The following is a 20,570-nucleotide window of genomic DNA, read 5'->3' as shown; positions in this document are numbered from 1 at the left end:
GAACCTGTGTCTCCTGCACTGGCAGGCAGATTCTTCACTACTGAGCCACCTGGGAAGCCCCAACAAAAACTCTGAAGTAGGTACTCTCGTTACTCATTTTATAGGTGAGGCACATGAGACCAAAGGGTCAAATAGCTTGCCCAAAGATTCAAATCCAGGTAGGCTGGCTTCCAGGAAAGTGGCCTGAGGGCAGGGACTGCGAAGACAGCACTAACTGCTCAGCACACGGTTCTCAACGAGGCTAACTGGCTTGTGCGAGTGGGAGGACACAGTGGGCATGACCTACATCCGGGGTGAGCTGCAGGAACGGAAAAACCTTCATGTCCCCAAACCCAAGCCTTCCCAGCATGTTTTAAATGGCAGCCTGAGTCAGGTAGCCATAAATAGGGAACTGGTCTTATAACAGCCACCTCTACGGCCCCACAGGGAATTCTCATACTCCACTGCTTCTGCACTTTCTTTACCTGTTCCTTGGACTATTCAGAAAGTCAGGAAACACTTGAGGTGGGTGGGCTGTGAGGCTATGAAACCTATTTACTCCTATGAGGAGCTGGTGGCCCTAACGGAACGTTAGGAAACAACTGAATTATATAAACACCTGTATATATATAGGCATACCTATATATGTAATAGGTATGAGCTATATAAATAGTTCATCCATAAATATATGAATGAGCTGGAGTAATTTACAGAAGTTCATTACAAATTACTTCTGTCAAGATTAACAAATTCATTAACTCAGTTGCCAGCATTCTCCCAGGGAATCAGAAAGACCTCAAGTGGATGGTCAAACTTTGGTATCAGGTGAGGGTCTAGAACTCCAAATGCTCAACTCTTGGGAATGTATCAGCCAGAAGACCGTGCCCCATTCTGAGCAATATTGTGAGAGCTCTTCCCCAAGAAAGGATGTTCTCAGAGTAGTGTAGGGGCCTGAAAAGCACTTCAAAACTTTTTCAGAAGACACTCCAAATTTGTCACTTAGTAAAACGGTGGTGGTAGCCTTGAGGCTTTCACAAAAAAGTCTAGCATGTTTCAGAGTGATTGTATCTGCAGTCAGATTCCTGCAGTGCATTCTGGGGGTGCCCAGAGACCTGCGGGTGGTCTTTAACACACCGGTTGGTAGACGGCAGCTGAGTGCAACGAAGCGCGCTACACACACAAGGCTCTCAGGTCGCCACCCCTGCTTTTCAGTCGGTATCAGAAGCTGATGAACATCCCAACTGATTTCCCTGAAGGTACACACAGAGACCCTCCCACACAGACCAAGATGGAGTGAAAGCTATGGTGCCTGAGCCCCAGGACTATGGGCAATGCACCAGAAGTGCCACCCCTTGGCTTTGCCGAAGATTTTTACAGAGGCTGGCTTCTGAGCTCTGACAACCAGAGGCCTGCAGATCAGGCTGCCCAAGGTGTCCTGCCACTCCTCCCTTCACAGGGACGGGGATGGGAATTTCTAAAGATGCCGATGAGCCCTGGTTCCCAGTGAACATCCCCCCCAGCACCACTCCCCCCGCAGGGATGTGGATATGCTCAGAGTTCTCAGACGGCTGACAGGAGTCGGCTGAAGGGGAGGAAGGAGAGAAGAGTGAAAGGCCTCAGCCCGAGGCCAAACAGGAACAGCTACGCACCGTTTCGGTCTTCAGTGCTGCACACTGCAAAGGGAAGGAAAGAAGGCGTCTAAATACATTATGACGAGGAAAGCCTGCAGCCACCCTGGCTTCACTTCCGAACTCGGACTGCTCTCCTGCTGGGAACCAGGCCACCCTCCTCAGACCCCCCACACATGGGAGACTCACCCACCGGCCCTGCTGGGGGTGTCTGGTCTAGTCTTAGAAAAAGGGCTTCCACTGGTTTGCCGTGAACAAAACTGCCAGGCAGGAAGGAGATTGCACAAGCACAGTGTTCTGTTTTTCTATCACATCGGAAGCCGGAATAAAGTCAAGAAAGGAGGAACAGTCTGCCCTCGTCGGCCAGGGAGTCTGGGTGTGACTCCCCAGAGGAGCCATCTCCTTGTCCCTCCTTTGGGGAGGTTCTGGGGACCATCCAAAAGGGAAGAGCCTGTGATCAGTGACCAGGCAGATGTCCCCTAACTCTGATGAGTCTGAGCCCTGGGAGAGGAGAACCTGAATCTGACTTCAACCACTGTGAGCAGGCAAGTCAGCACAACATTGACCTGCAGGAGCCCAATCAGCTGGGGAGCAATCGGGTGAAGTCATTTCAGGAAATGTGGAGTTCCAGACAGCTACACTCGTCTCTCTCCTGCAGGGCTTCTCTGCCTTGGTTGGTACAGTCTTCATCTTACCACAAATCGGCAGCACGGACATAATAGCAAATTTTTTTTTCCCCAAACTCATCTGACCACAGACCTTGTTTTATTCTGCATCGCTGAAGATGATACCATGGCAAATGCTTTGGAAAATGAACAGTCCCGGGGCAGGCAGGACACACAGTGTGCCAGCACCTCGTGTGCAGAGTCTTGAGTATGGCCAGAGGTAGTGGTGAGTCTGATGGGCGACATACGGCGGGAAAGGCCATGGACTTAGACCCAGGAATCCTCAGGGCCAATCTAGGCTCTCCAGTGAAGGGAGGATGCTAACAATGCCTATTTCACAGGCTGCCCCGAGGATTAAATACATATACACAATGCCTGACCCCCACACAGGAAGGACTTGGCTCTAAAGGACAGTTATTTTTAGAGGATGCAAATGCCTAAGGTGGCTCCCTCCTCAGCTAAAAGCAGGGAAATGGAGTCAGGTCGATATGGACTCTAAACCGAGACAGCAGGCCTTCTGGAGCTCTGTGCTGCTGCCGCCCATACGGCCCCTCACCCAGGTGCTGGAGTCCCTTCTGGTCCTTGTACAGTCGTGTCACCCTCTCCATCAGTTCCCACTTCTCACAGCAGCCCTTGTAATTGACGAAGTTGCGAGCCAGGATCTCTTTGAGCTGTCTCACGGTGAGACCTTCGATGTCCTCCAGGTCGGTCAGGTCAGACAGAGAGGCCCTCCGGCCTGGGACAAAGCTGTCCTCTGAGTCGACCGACTGCAAAAGCAAAGATGGGATGGGTGGGTTCCACTCCCCCACCCCCACCCCGCCTCTTGCTCCCAGGACCCCAGATCTCTCATCACCCTGTGCTTTTGGTGACTGGCCTCAAGGGAAGCAGGAACAGGGGCACATGGAGGATTACGTGGCCCCGGCTCTGCACCGCAAGACAGACCCCCATCTCTTCCTGACCTAAGGGCTGTGCTCAAGCCCAGCCGGCCACAGCCCCACCCCCAGTGGCCGGGCAGGAGGAGCAGCACCAGGCTAAGGCAGCGGGTTTTGGATCCCGATTCCTCCACTGACTGATGCTGAGCAGTACCGGGCACAACGCTCGCCTCTCGGAGCCCGTCTGCCCCAGGCTTCCCATGGAGATTAAACGAGGCAGCATGAGAGACTACCATGCATGGTCTGGGTCTTTCTGCCCTGGAGAGAGTTCTGCTTTCCCACAGAAGAAGCCCGCTTCCCTGGCAAGCATCCTCTCTGCACACCGCAGACCACAGGTCTGCGGCCCCACAGCAGTGCCTTCAACTCCCTCTCATCTTTCCTCCCGATTATCTGACCTCCTTCCCCTGACAATGGCCACTGTGTGCTAGAAGCAGAGGAAAACAACAAGACTGGCACCAGGAGCCTGCCCTCCAGCTGCTCTCAGCAAGTCAACAGACTGGAAACCAAAGGGCTGTGCCGCTCCCCAGTCTCCACTGGGACACACAGCTCCCGACGTTCACCTGGAATGCTCACACTAAACGCCACCCGTGAAGACAGGGTTTCAGGACTGTCATCACAGCCTGCTCCTCCCCTCTCCCCCGTGAGGCCACCCAGAGGGTCCTGACGAGAACAGCAGTGAGAGCAAAGGCGAAGGCACAGACCCCACAGGGCCCACCTGGGTCTCATCCTCAGCAGGGGCTCTGGCCGTGCGCTCCAGGTAGACGGGCTCCTCTTGGTCCTGAGACACATGGCCATTGGCCTGTGGAGAAAGAAAGATGCCGTCACATCTGCAGAGCTGTCCCAGGGATGGCATGGGGCTCTTGTCAGCTCACGCCATAACCAAATGCATTCCCGTCCCCCTGGGAACCTGGAGTCCCGCATAACAGCATTATAGAAGCCTGACTGTCAGGCAGGCAAGTGATACGCACAGATTTCAGCTCTAGCCAGGATGGCATTAACTGCCACTCACTGTCGGTGTCAGCTTAGCTTGCACATTCCGAGTGGGAGGAAGACCCCACGGCCACTCCTCGGCCGGACCGCCATCAAGTCCGTTCCTGACACTGACGCCACAATGCCAACCCTACAACTTCCACCTGCCATCCCTGGTTTTGCCCCCAGACCCGTGTCAACTCTTTTCTTCCCAACTGTTCAAACTATGTCTTCGCTTCTGCCACATGAAATCTCCCGGCTTCTTCATCTGGCCCAGATGAGATCAGAGTTTCCAGACCCTCATCACCCCACCCCTCTCTCTTCTGGCTAGTCACTGCTCTCATTAGAAATTCTAGAAATAGGCTCCAACCAGTAGGGCAGGCTATTACTAAAAGCTGTCTTGAAACCTGGTCAAAAATTATTTTAAGGCATCAAATAGTCTATTAGCCTGAGACTATACAAGACTACTGCCTATGCTTAAGAAGTTTCATTCGGCTTAGAATTCTAACCTCTCAAAAGGTTTCCCCTGGGTATTCCTTTAGGTTTTGCCACAGAATAGTCAGAACTAATCCCATCACCATTTAAGCCACAAATCCCTTACCTAGATCCTCTCCACCCACTGCTCCCAAACAGGTGAAGGGTCTGGTGTAAGCCCAGAGCAAAGAGGTGTCCGAGCTCACAGGCCTTTTCCACTGGATTCTTCAGAGAACCAGCAAAGGGACACCCTGGGAAATCAGTCACTCACTGCCCGCCGCTGCTCACCTCAGGTCAGAATGCATAATATGGAGCTAGTTCAGAAAAGGCACGCAACCACAGCAGTGAAGGGCAGAAACAACAACCGTCACCAAAAATGCCTAGTGACGATAAGCTCCTGTCACAGCACACGCAGGCAGAGATGCTTCCCAGACAACGTCCAGTTTTCTCTTGGCTTTACGTCAGTGTGGTACCTGCTGGCCTCCTGGTGTCACCCTGGAGTTACAAGAAGCCATTCGGAGCCTAACCTCTTCCTAAGTAGACAGCTTCTGTATGTCTTCTCTTTTCGACAAAAGAGAAACTCGATCTCGTGCTGCAAAGTATGCTCCTGTCTTTTCAGTGTGCCCACTGGCTGAACCTAATCTACAGTGAGTGTCTGTCCACAATTAGCTTTATTCCATGAGCTTCCTTCACTAGCAACTACTGCCAGGGCATTACAGGCGCAAGAAAGGGCCCTGGTGAGGCGAGCACTACCAGCAGACACACAGCCTGCGTGCCACTCACTGCAGCATCGTCAGGCAGCCCTGCACGAGTTACTGTGCTTGCCCTGTTTTTCTGGCTGGCAAAATGTGGGCCTCACCAGAACAGGGGACGTGAGCTGACCTGAAGGCCTTCTGGAAACATCAGAGGAGAAGCGCCCAATGAGCTCTGGTACACGGTGTGACCTATGCGTGCAGTCTGCAAACTTCTGATTAATGAAAGGAACCCCCCTGAAGGTTCTTTCAGGGAAAAAAAAAAATTCCCTCAAGGCACTCTCCTGGCTCCCCATAAACAGAGAGAAAACCCTGGACCAAGCAAAGGGAGGAAGTCACGGCAGGCGGCCCAGCCTGTCCAGCAGACAGAGCAGAGCCAAAGGAGAGTGAAGCCCCAGAGCGCGCTGGGGAGAAAGCCGGCTCAGGCCGACGAGGGAGCTGCGCGTTTCCTGCAGGTGAAGCTTGTGATCACGGCAGCCTTTATGGCTCAGTGCTCGTCAGAGCTGAGTCAGGGGCCCCGTCCTGGCAGAGGCGGGGCCAGAAACAGGAGACGGCAGCCCCCACACCCTGTGCAGGGACGACGACACTGGCGCGGGCCTGCTCTGGGCGGCTCAAAGCCTTCAGACGTGGGGTCCCACAGCCAGGCAGTCCTCCCCACAGCCCGGCAGGAGCCAGAGTGGTCTGGATTACTAACCTCATTGCCTCGTTAAAGGCTCAAACCTCCCCCAAGTGACCCGAGAGTCAGTGCCCAGCTGGATGTGGAAACTGGATCTCCCAGGCCCTAATCCTCCCACTGTTGCCCAAGTCAGATAAGTAAAAGGCTCACTGAGGCCCTGAAGCTACAGGACGTCAGCACGCCCCGATGATGGCAGTGATCCTGGCACTTTGCAGGTGGTTAAGGCGTGCTCACTGAATAAACGGACGCAAGGAAAACTAGTTCCTCGAGACCCAGCACCTGGAAGCCAGAGGCTGCCTCCTCACCCAGCCCTTCCCTCTGCCCACCATGAGCACCCCGTCTGCAGAGCTGGCTCTGCCCACGTCCTGGGAGTCCACGTCCTGTCGGTCCTAACCTTACAGGGTCCCCTGGGGCCACACACAGCTTCCAGCTACTTCCCATCCTCTGTCCAGTGCCTCTCCCACTGGAGGTGGGGGGCCACTTCCCCCGTCCCCACCCCAGGCCTCTGGTTGAAGCGTCCTGCCTTGCTGGTGCTGGGTCCTCCCCTGCTCCCCACCGAGTGTGTGGGTGTTTGCTTCCTATCATAACTTGACACTAGTCTTGCTGTCTGACACTCTGTCCTTTCCTCTTTCACCCCCTCAACCCTCTCCTCAGTGATATCCCCTATTCAGAGCATTGTTATTGTTTAGTCACTAAGTCGTGTCTGGCTCTTTGCAACCCTATGGACTGTAGCCCATCAGGCTCCTCTATCCATGGAATTCTCCAGGAAAGAATACTGGGGTGGGTTGCCATTTCTTTCTCCAGGGGATCTTCCTGACACAGGGACAGAAGCCAAGTCTCCTGCATCGGTGGGTGGATTATTTACCGTTGAGCCACCTGGGAGTCCTGAGGTCCACTAGCATCACTCTAATCCAACAGCTGGTTTCCACATCTACCTTCCCCCTCAGAGGGGCTTTCTCAGCGTAGAAGCAACATAATCCCCGATTCTGCGCTTTCCGTGCCTGGTTCATAATTCAGTCCATGTGCTGCTCTGAGCCTACCATCCCCACCCTGCTGGGATGCTGATAAGGCCGCCGACTGTTCAACAGCCCTCCAACAACACCCTGGCCCAGACAGCGCTGGCAGAAGCCGTGCCCGGGTCTCAGTCACAGTGTTTTCCTCCTCTGCCTTGTCTCCACATACTCTTTTTTTTTGGCCTCACCACACGGCACACAGAATTTCCCCAACCAGGGATCAAACCTGTGCCCCCTGCACTGGAAGCTCGGAGTCATAACCGCTGGACCACCAGGAAGTCCTACGTGGTCCTTTTCCCCCTGGTGCCTTGTGATGATCACTGAGGAACCGAGTTCCCCGTCAGCCAAAGAAGACCATGGGGTAAGAAAGCAGGAGGGTAATTTGATCAGAACCAAGTGTGGAGACCTAACAGTGAATTTTCTCAAAATGTTTCTAGAACAACCAATTTTTTAAAACTCTCTAACTGGGATAGGAACCTATTACAAAGAAACAGAAAAACACAAAAACCCAGTACCATGCATCCGTCTAAGAAAAGCCCAAACATGAGTTTGAATTCCAGAAAAGACCCTCCATCAGCAAGAGGCAGAAAGGCGTCCCGTAACCCGCATACTGAGCCCCTCTCCCATGGCGCAGGGGAAAGGAACTGGAGCCCGCCCTGGAGAGACGGGAGGCCGAGCGTGGCCGTACCTGCTGCCGGCCCTGCGCCTGGCCGGGGGGTGCAGACGGGAGTCCAGGTGAGGTAGGCGACACGGTGCTGGTGTGGGGCCGGGCGAGGAAGGCCTGCTGCTCGGGGAAGTCGGGGCCCAAGGGGGGCGCATGAGTCCTGCCCTCCTGGGAGATGACGGGCTGCAGGCCGAGCACCAGGAACACCAGCTCCTCCTTCTCCCGGCACATGTCGGTAGAGATGTCATGGAGGCTGAGATAGTCCCTCAGGTCCTTCACCTTCATCTTCATGAGCTCCTCCCGCCGGAAGGCCGTGGCACGGAAGCGCTGGCAGAGAAGGCAGAGGCGGGGCCCGGCCCCTACTTGGCTCGAACAGCTGGTGCAGAAGTTCTTCTTACAGTCCAAGCAGGTCTGCTGCTTAAGAACGAGAGGCAGAGGAAACCACGTCAGACTGTGAGGACACGACAGAGCGTGACAAGGGCTGGGCACGGCCACCCCGTGACTTGTCCTTTCAGCGAGCTCCTCCTCTACCCGGGGGTCGGGCCGCCAGGCAGAGTTCGGGGTCAAACCCCCATGGAGGCAGCAGGGCCCCCGCAGGTCTCCTGCAGCCACAGGCAGGGCCCCGCGGGCAGGATTCCACTGGAGGCTCACGTCACTCCTGCTGCTCACCAGTAGGGAAACAGGGGCTGTTAATTAAGAGTAACAGCTTCAGGATAAGAAAAGTCCTGCCTTTTATGAAGTCTCCCTGCCCCGGTTCTTCGGGTGTCACCTTGGGGCTGTAACTTAGCCTCTCTGGACCTCAGTTTCCTCATCTGTAATGGAGGGGGTAATGAAAGGAACTACTTCCCAGGGCTGTTGTCAAGTTAAGAGATAATGCACTTAGCATATCGGACACGTGAGTCTTCCATAAGTGTTTAGTGTTTTAATTATTATTTCTAGGAAATACAAGCCAATGATGAGAGTCAAGATTCAAATCAGTATCGTGAAGCAACTCTCCTTCAATAACTGTATTTTGTTCTATACTTCTCAATACTGTATAATTATAATCTTTGATAATTATTACTCCAAAAAATATATATATATTATTAAATGACTGAGGGGCTACTATGTGCCAGAGCTGGACTTGGCTTATCATTTAGTTCTCAAAGCAACCCTGAAAGCAGCTATTTTCCTACCTCCCTGCTTCCGGGACAGAGCATCCGAGGCCTGGCAAGATGAAGGCGCCTCCTGAAGGGCAGGCAGGGAGCAGTGGGTCTGGGGCCCACACCTGAGGTGGGTCTGGGTTTGGTGCCCACGCTCGTGCTCTTTCCACCAGGCCACGGGACTGACTCAGCCCCACGCCAGCCCCCAGCCATGCTGAGTCAGGGCCTGGCTCTCCCTCTCGGAACTCCCAGCCCAGGGCCCCATCTGCAGACGGTGGGGCCCAGGTCCCCTCCCTGCCCCAGGAAGGCCCGCTCCAAATGCTGGGAGCACAGGGCTGCATGAGAGCAAACCCAAGACAAATATTTAGTCAGCGACAGGAGGCCCTCCGGACACGAGGGGGGAGTGCTCATCTGTGGAAGAACAGGGTGTCTCGGGCAGCTGATGAGAGGGCCGGGCAGGCGAGCTGGCACCGCCTGGCAGCAGCTACTCCCGGGATAATGGACAACACAGGGCATGAGGGTGTGCTCAGCCCCCAGGAGGCAGCTCCCAGCCCCTCGGCCTGAAGGCTGAACACGCACAGGGACATCCAATGAGCCCTATTCTGGCCATGAGCGGGCCACACGCCACCACAGGGGTGAGCCCTGGGCCCCCTGCGCTGGTCCTGGAGGGGTGCTCACTAACCCTTTAGAGAAATTAACAACTTTTGATCCTGGGGTGACTTCAGCATTAACCTAAATCTTTCTGCCCTCTCTTTTCTAAGTATAGAAAGCTGTTTGAGCAAACAAGAATGCCCAGGAGACTCAGATTCCCAGAGTCAAAATCACAGGCCCTCTGGTGTGGCGCTGAAGGAGAAGTCTGCAGAGCAGAGGGGGTTATTATTTAGTCTTTTCTAAGGGTCATTCGAGCAGTAAAGGGAAGTGAATATAAGGCTATGACTGCTGACATTTGGAAGGACACATGTCAAGCTCCCTCACTCTCCACACAGTGATAACCACACAATACAATCTTCACATGGCTGCACGCGCTTTAGAACAGTTCTGGGACCAGTCGCCACTCAGATGGAAAGGAGATGTTTGGGGGTATTTTGGGGGTTGTCACATCTAAAACTTTTCTAGTAGGTGATGAGATGTGTTTAGGATGACACAGTGAAATTACAAGACTTCCATGTCATAGAGCTGTAGGCCCTGACATGGAACATTGCTTAGAGCAGTACAGTCTGACAAGACCTAGCTTGACACAACTGAACAGCCCCGAGTTGCTCCATCAGTCACATCTAAACAACAGTCTTCTACGGTGTGCAGCGTACTGGATACCAGATCAGAAAGCAAAGACAGCAACCCACCCGGCTCCTCCGCACCCCCAAGGGGCTCTGAAGTCCCGGCATCTGAAACACACCCGACAGAAAACAGTAAGCCAGTGCTCGCTTGAGGCTAAAACCCCAGTTTGAAGAGACAGAACAAAGGAGAAGGAAAAAACAACTGTCAACAAATGCTGGCAGAACAAGTAAAGGAAATACGGAAGGATGAATCCAGCAAATCGTACACACTGAGTAGCGAGGTGGCAAGAAAGATGACCCAGGGGAGCCCGGGTGCCCGCAGAGACACCCAGAGCACGGGGGACTGGGGGGGCTGGCGTGTGGCTGCCCCCTGCCAATCCACCCTTCCTCTGCTACCCCCCCACCCCAGCCCCATTCCCTGGCACAGGACAGGCCCACGTTCTCAGCCCTCCTCCTCCCGTCCTGTCCAGAGGCAGCCCCTCCTGGGAGGGAAAGGGCAGCAGGGTCACACTAGGATTAAGTCCTGGCTGGCTGCATCCCCGCTGGGGGAACTTGTGCAAAACAGACAACTTCCCAGAGCATCAGATGCTCACCTGCAAAGTTGGGTTCTCAGATTTCCCTGGTGGCTCAATGGTAAAGAATCTGCCTGCCAATGCAAGACACAGGTTTGATCCCTGGTCCAGGGAGATCTCATATGCCGCGGAACCACTAAGCCTGTGTGCCTACACGTACTGAGCCTGCGCTGTAGACTCAGGGAACCGCAACCAGCCCTCACGTCCTAGAGCCCATGGTCCACAAGAGGAGCCACTGCCATGAGAAGCCTATCCACCGCAACTAGGGAAAAGCCCTCGCAGCAACAGAGACCCAGCACAGCCCCAAATAATAAACAAACAAGTGAAATAAAAGTCGGATGCTCAGCCTACCTCGAAGGACTACTCAGGTACTGCATGAGCTAATGCACGGCGAACCTCAGCATGAGGCAGGCACCTCACACACTAAAAGGTAACACAGTCACCTCTAGTTCCCTTCCCCTTGGGCCAGGACCGAGGAGCCACCCCCTCTTTCTACTCTGAGACTTGATTATCTCTTCCATGTCTAAAAACACAACCTCCCTGCCAGGCCACCCTATCCTCCCCTTCCTCCAGTTGGTCAACTAAAGAGGCTGGGTGCCAAGCCCCCTCCAAAACTGTCCTGGCTGCTCCTAAGCCACATGCAGGGATCACCAGTACAGACAGGATATGTCACTTCCAGCCAGTCCTATCCTAAAATTTCCAAGACTGGACGCTCTAGGAAGCCAGGGCTCCATATTTTTCATGTCCTCTCTTATAAAGTCAGTGCTAGCTGGGCTTTGTACCAGTGAGCATTCAGCAAATACTGACCACAATGAAGAAAGGAAAAAAGAGACAGGAGGATCCATGTCATCATTTCAATTCAACCACTTCAAGAAAAGACATTTTGAAAGCTTGCAGCTGTTAAATGCCAAACCCTTGAGATAAGATGACGATCCACTTAAGCATGAAATTACAAGTGCAAAACTCTCGTAGGAGAAAACATCCTTAACATTCACAGAATTCACTGTGAATTACACAAAATTAATTTGTCCCCTTGTGGCAAGAAAATATTGTACCAATAACCATCTTTTATCTTCCAACTGGAACTTCCTTTTCCCCTACAGAAGCTCTTCTTGGGACTTGCCTGTTGGTCCAGGGGTTGAGAATCTGCCTGCCAATGCAGGAGACATGGGTTTGATCCCTGCTCCAGGAAGATTCCACATGCAGCAAGGCATCTACTGAGCCCATGTGCTGGCAAGTACTGAGCCTGCACTCCGCAACAAGAGGAGCCCGAGCAACGCAAATGGAGTAGGTAGCCCCCACTCACCGCAACTGAAGAAAGCCCAATCGCAGCAACAAAGAACCAGTACAACTAAAAATAAACAATTAATTTAAAAAAACAATTCTTCTTGGTACAGAAGTTTTCTTCCCGTCTCCTCACACGGCTGCGCCTTTGCCGTTATCTTCCTGTCAGCCTTCGAGCTCCCTACTGTGGAGGGATGACTCTCTTCATCTTTACCTTTCCAGCCCAGGCAACGCCTAACACACTGTAGATACTGAATAATCTATTTTTCACTAAATAAGAAAAAAATTACTTTATTTTTTAATTTTGGCCACGCCAGGCAGCTTGCAGCATCTTAGTTCACCAACTTGGGCTCGAACCCACACCCTCTGCAGTGGAAGCTCAAAGTCTTAACCACTGAACCACAGAGAAGTCCCTGGAAGTTCCTTATTTTACTCAGTGCCTTGCCTTAGTTTAGTCAGACTGATACCCTGCCTTCTTCAGTTTGACCTTCTCCTCCTCCATTTCATCCGTCTTCGTCAGTCACGTGCCCTTGTATCTTAGTAGCTAAAGTGCCTTTTGTGTCTGAGTCTCTTCTTTTTCATCTGTAAAATAGGTTGACAACCACTCCTTCACAAGGTTCTGGCACAAAGAGTTGATCACCAGACAGAAGCTACCTGGATCGGTCTGGGCCTCCCCCAGACTAGGCTCTGGGAACTTCCCACTGGTGTGGCAAGAGCTGCCTCAGTGCCTCTCCTACAGCTCCAGCAAACCACCCTCCTGGTGAAGCCATGTCCGCTCCCTGAAATAGGATCAGTCAGGCTGTTGCTTTGTTCAGGATCCAGTGCTTCCTCGTGGTCTGGTGGCTACAGGCTCCTCACTGTGGAAGTCCTGGTCCTTTGCTACTGAGGCCGACTCTGCTGCCCTCACGTCCCAGTGCCCTGCACCCCAGCAGAACAGGCCATGCGCTCTTCCCAGGCCCAGCCTGCATCTGCTCCACCTCTGGTGCTTCTACCTCAGCCACTGCTTTGCCAGTCAACAAGCCTTCTTTCGTGGCTAGAATGATCCATTTGCCAATAGTGCCTGATGCCCTAATACTTAGCTTATGCAACTGACTCTCGTTAGTTCTTTGTAAATGGGGGCCTCCTCAACCAGACAGTAAGCTCCCCAGGGGAACGCCCTATGTCCTGGCCCTCTCTCCACAAAGCGTGACCTCTAGCTGCTAGCACGCTGCTGTGACAGAACCAGGCCCTCGGTGAAACTCTTCAGCGTGGAAATGCCAGCCATACAGTGAAGGCAGAAACTCTCTGATCTACTTCCTCTTTTGCAAGTTCTTCTCAACAGTCCACTCATTCATTCATTCATTCACTGGAAACACTGTATTGCCCACTTACCATATCAGTCTAAACAGACACTGGGAAAAACTTGTGGGCAAAACCGACAGAATCCCTTACTCTGTGTCCCATCTGAGAAGACAGGCAGTCCACAAACACATGCATGTTGGGTGGTGAAAACCGCTATGAAGAAAACAAAGCACCTTTCCATCCCCACCCAGCCACCCCTCTTTCTTCTGGGGCCGGTTCCCTCATGCATCCACTTTCTCTCTTCGGGCTGACCAATGTCAAAAACGTGCTAGATCTCCTGATTCTCCCAAGTGGTGGTTGTTTTTTTTTTTAAATTGGAGGATAATTACTTTACAATACTGTGACTGTTTTCACCGTACCTCAGTATGAATCAGCCATCTGAGTATGTCTCTCCATCCTGTACCCCCGCCCTTCCACACCCCAACCCTCCAGGTTGTCACAGAGCACCAGCTTTGGCCTGAGTCACACATCAAACTCCCAATGGTGACCTATTGTACATACGGTAATGTATGTTTCAATGCTATTCTCTCAGATAAGCTCCCAAGTTACCACCACTATCTTACCTGTGCTTTCTCTCCATTTCCACTCCAGAGTATAACTGACTTCAAACAAAGAAAGGGGGGCATCAAACCTACTGCAAATCCATGCTGCTGCTTTTTTTTTTTTTTGTCTGTGCTGCATGGCTTGCAGGATCTTAGTTCCCCAACCAGGGAGTGGATGAACAGTGAAAGTGCAGAGTCCTAACCAGTGCACCACCAGGGAATTTCCCATGCTGCTTCATTCAGACAAGGGTTCTCCCTATTCCTTTCTTGCCAGTTACTTTGCCACTTCTACAGGCTGTTCCTAGCACTACTCACAATGTAGCAATGAAAACAGCAGGAGCTCTGACCATCCAACAGACTCCTGATGTGCTCAAGGAGTCCTTGAAATGACTGCTTTAGAGAAGGAGGACAATTCCTTCGTCTGTTAAATGGGAAGGACACAGCAGTAGCGTGTACATCACAGGGTGGAATAAGGCTGCAGGGACACCACGCATCTGAAATGCCTAGCTTGGTGCCAGGCACATGAACAGGACCCCACGGCCCTCCTTCCATCACCTCCGACCCTCACTCCACCCACCGTCTCCACCCCCGGCAGCATTGAGACCGCAGGGCCCCGAGTTCCTCCTGCTCCACCTCAGTCTCCGTTTTCGGACTGAACCCCACAGTGCGTGTGTAAGAGGAGGGGCACCCCTGCCCACAGAGCTACAGCCGCCTGGCTTTGGCAGCCTCTCCGGCTGAGTTCCCAGTAACTGGGGTAGCCAAGCAAATCACAACAGAGCTTGGCCATGTGCTCCCCTTCCCTGCATGGCAGTGAGGTACAGGCGAAATGCAACCTACGAGGCAAACTGCCCATCCTCCACCACCTTACAGGTACAGAGGGGTGGCTGGTCAACGCTGCAAGCTGCAGGTCTGACTCGCTGTCTTCATGGAGAGGACTCGAGAGTCAGAGACAGATGTCTGAATCCTGGCTCTGCCGTTTAGTAACCACGCAGCTGTGGCGCACTACCTAAGCGGAAGGGAAAGAGTGAGCATTTTCATGTCTCGGACGCTGTTTGTCAGGAACTTGACAGATACAGTTTCCTTTTACTGTTAAACTTTAAGCCTTAGTTTCTCATATGTAAAGTGGGAGGTTAGGGCCCCTGAAACCTACATCATAGAACGTCCCTGGGGATCCAATGGTTAAGACTCTGCGCTTCCAATGCAGCGAGTGCAGATTCAATCCTCAGGCGGGGAATTAAGATCCCACATGCCACGTGGCACGGCAAAAAGAAACCCAAAACAAAAAATCTACATCATAGAGGCATTGCGAGGATTAAATGAAACCAAAACTCTACAAAGTACTTAAAATAGTCCCTGGCGCACAGCACATGGTTTAGAAAGTATTTTTTCCTCTCAAATTTCCCATTATCGTCACTGGAACATCACATTCTGGGCTGCACACTTCTCATTCTGTAGACTTCTTTCCCAGGTCAGGGCTCACCTTCAGCCCCACAGCATGCTTGCCCAGACAGAGGGGAAGCCCACATCCACGCACACCATCGGCCTGGCCAGCAATTTCACTTCCTGCCCACTACTCTGGAAACCGCTATCATGCATTTTAAATAATACGGCTACAGTAAATAAATAAGCTCCAGTCTTCACCTTGTCAGGGTCCTGATGTATCTGAAATGTCCCTGACACTGCCTTCAATTAAAAGAACAAGTTCATCTAGAGTCAGGCTTTTTACGACAGTAGCTAATGAAGGAAACAGCAAGTGCCTGCTGCACCCCAAGCATCGGGCCAGGCCCCCTGAACAGCTTAGCTCACTTTATTCCCAGGACACTGTGAGATGTGATATACATACAACTATGATATCCCCACTTCAGAGTTGGGAAATGAATCTCAAGAGGTGAAGTCATACAGCTGGGAAGTGGCCGAGCTGCTATCTGAATTCAGATCTAGCTGTAGCTGTGTCCAAATCTCTGCCGAGATGCTTTGCTTTTGCTTGGTTAGTTTTTTGGGGGGGTTTTGGCCATACCTCGCACCATGTTCGATCTTAGTTCCAACTCTTTGCAAGTTTCAACTTAGTTCCAACTCATTTTGGATCTTAGTGTTAACTCTTTGCAACCCCATGGACTACACAGTCCACGGAATTCTCCAGGCCAGAATACTGGAGTGGGCAGCCATTCACTTCTCCAGGGGACCTTCACAACGCAGGGATCGAACCCAGGTCTCCCACATTGCAGGCGGATTCTTTACCAGCTGAGCCACCAGCCAGGGAATCCCTTAGTGCCCCAACCAGGCATCAAACCCATGCCCCCTGCTGTGGAAGCGCAGTCTTCACCACTGGACCACTAGGGAAGTCCCCTGCTTAGTTAGTTCTAATACTCATGTGAAAGGACGGGTCGGGTCTGGGTTGCCAGCTCTGCACCGGCAAAGGGAAGAGCAGGCCTCAGGGAGGGGAGGCCTGCCCAAGGACCCGTGGCTACAGCGGCTGAGTAGGCCCAGAAGTCGACACTCACCTTCCTGGCCATGCTTGCAAAGTGGGCCCCACAGGCCTTGCAGCTTGGTTCTGAGCCCGTGGGGGAAGGGAAGGAGCTGTACCCAGGGTTGGAATAGGCCTGTGTCCTGGCTCCCTGGGGTGGTGGGGCCTCCTCAGGCTGTCCATCCAGGCAGAACCAGTTGCAGCAGGTTGCCCACATGATAAGATCTGATTCGAGGAAGAAAGGGGAGAAAGATCAGAATTAAAAAGACACACCTCGACTGGGTTCCCACCCTCGAGGGCACGGGGGAATGGCCATATAGGTCCACACCTGCCGCCAGAGGCAAGGTGAGGACGGGCTTTCAGGGGCCACATCCACACCTCCCCCCAGCTGCCCCTACAGTAAAGGCGCGCACAGACGGCTGACCCGCCAGGATAGGCCAGCTCGAGCAGCCGAGCCGACCTGCTGCCTTTGAAAGGGTGCTGATGTCTCTTTGGGTTTCGTCTGAGATCTTTACTTCAAATAACATCTTTTGTCTTAGCGATTACACGTGGCCTGACAGCTCTGTCATTCAGGAACATAACCTTGCCCCTAGAGCTCAGACAGAAAGAACTCTATCCTACAGTTTCACACTCAGACTGACATGGGGCGGAGGGACCAGTATTTCCTTTGCTTAGACGAGGCAACGCAGGCTCAAAGGAATCCACATCACACCTAATTACAGAGAGCTGAGCTTCGGAAAACCCAGCTCTCCTGACCCTCAACGGGACATCCTCTCCCCGGTGTTACGGTGCTCCCTGGTTCCCACTCCCGCCAGCCAGCAGAACTCGCTGACAGCTCCTACATGTGTACTGCCGACTCACATCAGCTTCAACCACGGCACCTGTAATACTCATGCTTTTTTCGACGCCTAGGCCATTCATTCTTTGAGGGCAGGGACCACTTATTCACGTCAGTCCTGTGCACACAGCAGTCACTCCACAGATACTGGCTTCTGTGCTGAATCAGCGCCTCTGCGGCCTTCATAAGAACTTTGGGGTTATTCCCATTCTAAGTATCAAATATAGGAATTAGGGGCAAGGGGGTTGATGCTTTTTTTTGAGATCACTGAACAAAGAGGATCCACTCTCTCAAATGCCAGAATAAACTAAACACTACAAGGGGTTCCACTAAAATGCCAAGCACTACCGTGATAAAGTAAGATGTGCTGTTCTCAGTAGACCGAGGCAGTCAGGGTGACCTTGTAGGCCTGAACTCTCCGCTCAAGGGAATAATGAATGAAACATGGAGCGTATTCATAATCAGCTCACACAAAAGAATGGTACTTTCCGCTCCTCCTCCTTACTCACTGAAAGTGCCTTTGTTAGATTGGAGGTCAAAGACTGTAGTGAGCAGGAAAGAACTAAGAAGCCTCTGGTTCCACCTTAGTTAGTTTTTAAGAGGAAAAGAGGAAGGCCGAGCACAGTGAAGGAGCTTCCTGGTTCACGCAGAAATGACCTTCAACCTGATGATTACTCCAGAGTCTTTCCAGCTTCCTAACACTGCCTCCAACACACACATTCATTTCTGCAGGCATGTCCCATTAACACCTGTCTCGGCTGCCCGTCTATGATCCCGAGAGCAGGGACCATGACAGTCATACAGTGCCTGGCAGATGGGTGGCTCAACTAGGACTACTGAATGAATGAATCGCACGCAAATCACATGCAGTATTTGAAGCTTAACTAACCACACATGCATTCTCTTTCCTGGACATCAAAAACATGTCTCTCTGGCTCACTGTGACTCATCTGAAGACTCTCAGTTCCCAGAAAACAGGGACCTAACCTGCCTTACGGAGAAGGCAATGGGGCTGGTAGGCTGTAGTCCATGGGGTCGCTAAGAGTCAGACACGACTGAGCGACTTCACTTTCACTTTTCACCTTCATGCATTGGAGAAGGAAATGGCAACCCACTCCAGTGTTCTTGCCTGGAGAATCCCAGGGACGGTGGAGCCTGGTGGCTGCCGTCTATGGGGTCGCACAGAGTCGGACACGACTGAAGCAACTTAGCAGCAGCAACCTGCCTTGTGAATTCACATGGTATAATGCAGCCAAGAGCAGTTAAATAAGCAAGCTATTTGTTGGCAAGAGACTGGAGGCAAGAGCAGAGTATTAGCCCTTTGAAAGAGGAAGTTTGTAACTCTTCCAAAAAAAATCACCTGTTGGGCTTCCCTGATGGCTCAGGGGTAAAAGTCCACCAGCCAATGCAGGAGAAACAGACTCAATCCCTGACCCAGGAAGATCCCATATACCTCAGGGCAACTAAGCCTGTGTAACACAACTACTGAGCCTGTGCTCTAGAGCCTGGGAGCTGCAACTCCTGCAACCTGCACACCCTGGAGCCCGGGGTCCACAGGAGAGGCCCCGCAGAGATAAGCCCATACACAGCAACGAGAGAGCAGCCCCTGTTCGCCACAACTGCAGCAAAGTACACTCATCAGTAAAGACCCAGCACAGCCAAAAATAAAAATACATAAAGTTACTTCTTTAAAAAAATCTAAGAAAAAGACCTAAAAAACATCCAAAAAAAAGATGTTGATGGAAGCATCTGAAACAGTGTGGAATAATACAAAGATCATAAAACCTGGAACCAGAAGACCTGGGCTATTACCTACTGCCAATAAGTCACGGCCTTTCTGTGCTTCATTTTTCTCATCTGGACATTCTTCAGTCTATAACGCACTAAATAAGCCTCAGTGATTGCCACTAGCATTATAACAATGCTTTCACTGCAATCTCTCTGGGAAGGCGCAAGTAAAAAGTAAGCCTATGCCAACCAAGGTCCGTCTAGTCAAGGCTATGGTTTTTCCCGTGGTCATGTATGGATGTGAGGGTTGGACTGTGAAGAAAGCTGAGCGCCGAAGAATTGATGCTTTTGAACTGTGGTGTTGGAGAAGACTCTTGAGAGTCCCTTGGACTGCAAGGAGATCCAACCAGTCCATTCTAGAGGAGATCAATCCTGGGTGTTCATTGGAAGGACTGATGCTGAAGCTGAAACTGCAATACTTTGGCCACCTCATGCGACGAGTTGACTCACTGGAAAAGACTCTGATGCTGGGAGGGATTGGGGGCGGGAGGAGAAGGGGACGACCGAGAATGAGATGGCTGGATGGCATCACCGACTCGATGGACATGAGTTTGAGTGAACTCCGGGAGTTGGTGATGGACAGTGAGGCCTGGCGTGCTGTGATTCATGGGGTAGCAAAGAGTCGGAGACGACTGAGCGACTGAACTGACAGGGACTTCCCTAGTGGTCCAGTGGCTAAGACGCCACGTTCCCAACTCAGGGGGGCCCAGGTTCGATCCCTGGTCTGGGAACTAGATCCCCCATGCCGCAATGAAGATCCAGGATCCTGTGTGTCACAACTAAGACCCGGCACAGCCAAGTAAATAAATAAAAATAAATATTTTTTTAAAAAGTTAAACCCAGTGATTTCAGCACAATTACCATTTGGCTTTCCAGGCTTGTGCCAAATGTGGACAGATTTCTGACAGAGTCAGCAGGATGTGTCAACTAACCGAATGAGGTGGGGGGAGGGGAGTAGCAGAACAGCCTGGAGACAAGGCTGTGGGTGGTTCACTGAACTGTCAGAACCTCCGCTCATCTGTGCCTGCTGCCTTTAGAGGAGTCAATGCTTTGCTGTGCTAGGTGAGTATGATCGAGCGTCAGCCCTCATGGAGTTCATGTCTAATAGGGGAACTAGAAACGTAAAACCAAACACTGAAATTTCAGGGTGCTTTAACAGAGGTCTGTGTAGTGCAAGGGGGTGTGTGCATGCTCAGTGCCTTCAGCAGTGTCTGACCCCATGGACCGTAGCCCATCAGGTTCCTCTGTCCATGGGGTTCTCTAGGCAAAAATACTCAAGTGAGTTGCCATGCCCTCCTCCACGGGATCTTCCCAACCCAGCAATCAAACCCACATCTCCTGTACCTCCTGCATTGCAGGTGGATTCTTCACCCACTGAGCCACCTGGGAAGCCGGGGATTGGGGGAGTGAGGGGAGCAGGGAAACGGTGACAAAGATGACAACAATGATCAGCTCCTTCCTCCAGGGTGGAGGAGTGACCAGGGAAGACAGACCCTATTGAGACAAGCTAGGACATGGGACCCTTTGTCGCAATGCACCAGGATAACCATCTCAAACCACAAAATACAAA

At 52.2% G+C, this 20,570-nt stretch overlaps 1 protein-coding gene across 11 annotated transcripts in view; it reads right to left on the bottom strand.

Moving 5' to 3' along the window:
* Positions 1-20,570, bottom strand: part of RFFL (ring finger and FYVE like domain containing E3 ubiquitin protein ligase) — a 74,627-nt gene that overhangs the window by 3,725 nt on the left and 50,332 nt on the right. For 9 of the 11 annotated variants that reach the window (XM_055401111.2, XM_055401146.2, XM_055401093.2 and 6 more), the window contains 5 exons: positions 16,412-16,599; positions 7,777-8,169; positions 3,920-4,003; positions 2,829-3,039; positions 1,629-1,652 (listed from right to left, as the gene is read on the bottom strand). In XM_055401111.2, coding sequence (XP_055257086.1) covers positions 1,629-1,652; positions 2,829-3,039; positions 3,920-4,003; positions 7,777-8,169; positions 16,412-16,591 — 892 coding nt within the window. In that variant the 5' untranslated portion in view covers positions 16,592-16,599. Of the gene's footprint in view, positions 1-1,628; positions 1,653-2,828; positions 3,040-3,919; positions 4,004-7,776; positions 8,170-16,411; positions 16,600-20,570 lie in introns of those variants that run through there. The other 2 variants (XM_055401102.2, XM_088828682.1) reach the window with 2 other exon arrangements.

The sequence above is a fragment of the Moschus berezovskii genome, chromosome 20 (assembly GCF_049115385.1).
Source record: "Moschus berezovskii isolate FMDL1 chromosome 20, NW_MosBer_1.0, whole genome shotgun sequence".
In the NCBI taxonomy this organism is placed as follows: Eukaryota; Metazoa; Chordata; class Mammalia; order Artiodactyla; family Moschidae; genus Moschus; species Moschus berezovskii.
The sequence above is the reverse complement of the archived record's forward strand: the minus strand, read 5'-3'. Positions and strand labels throughout refer to the sequence as shown.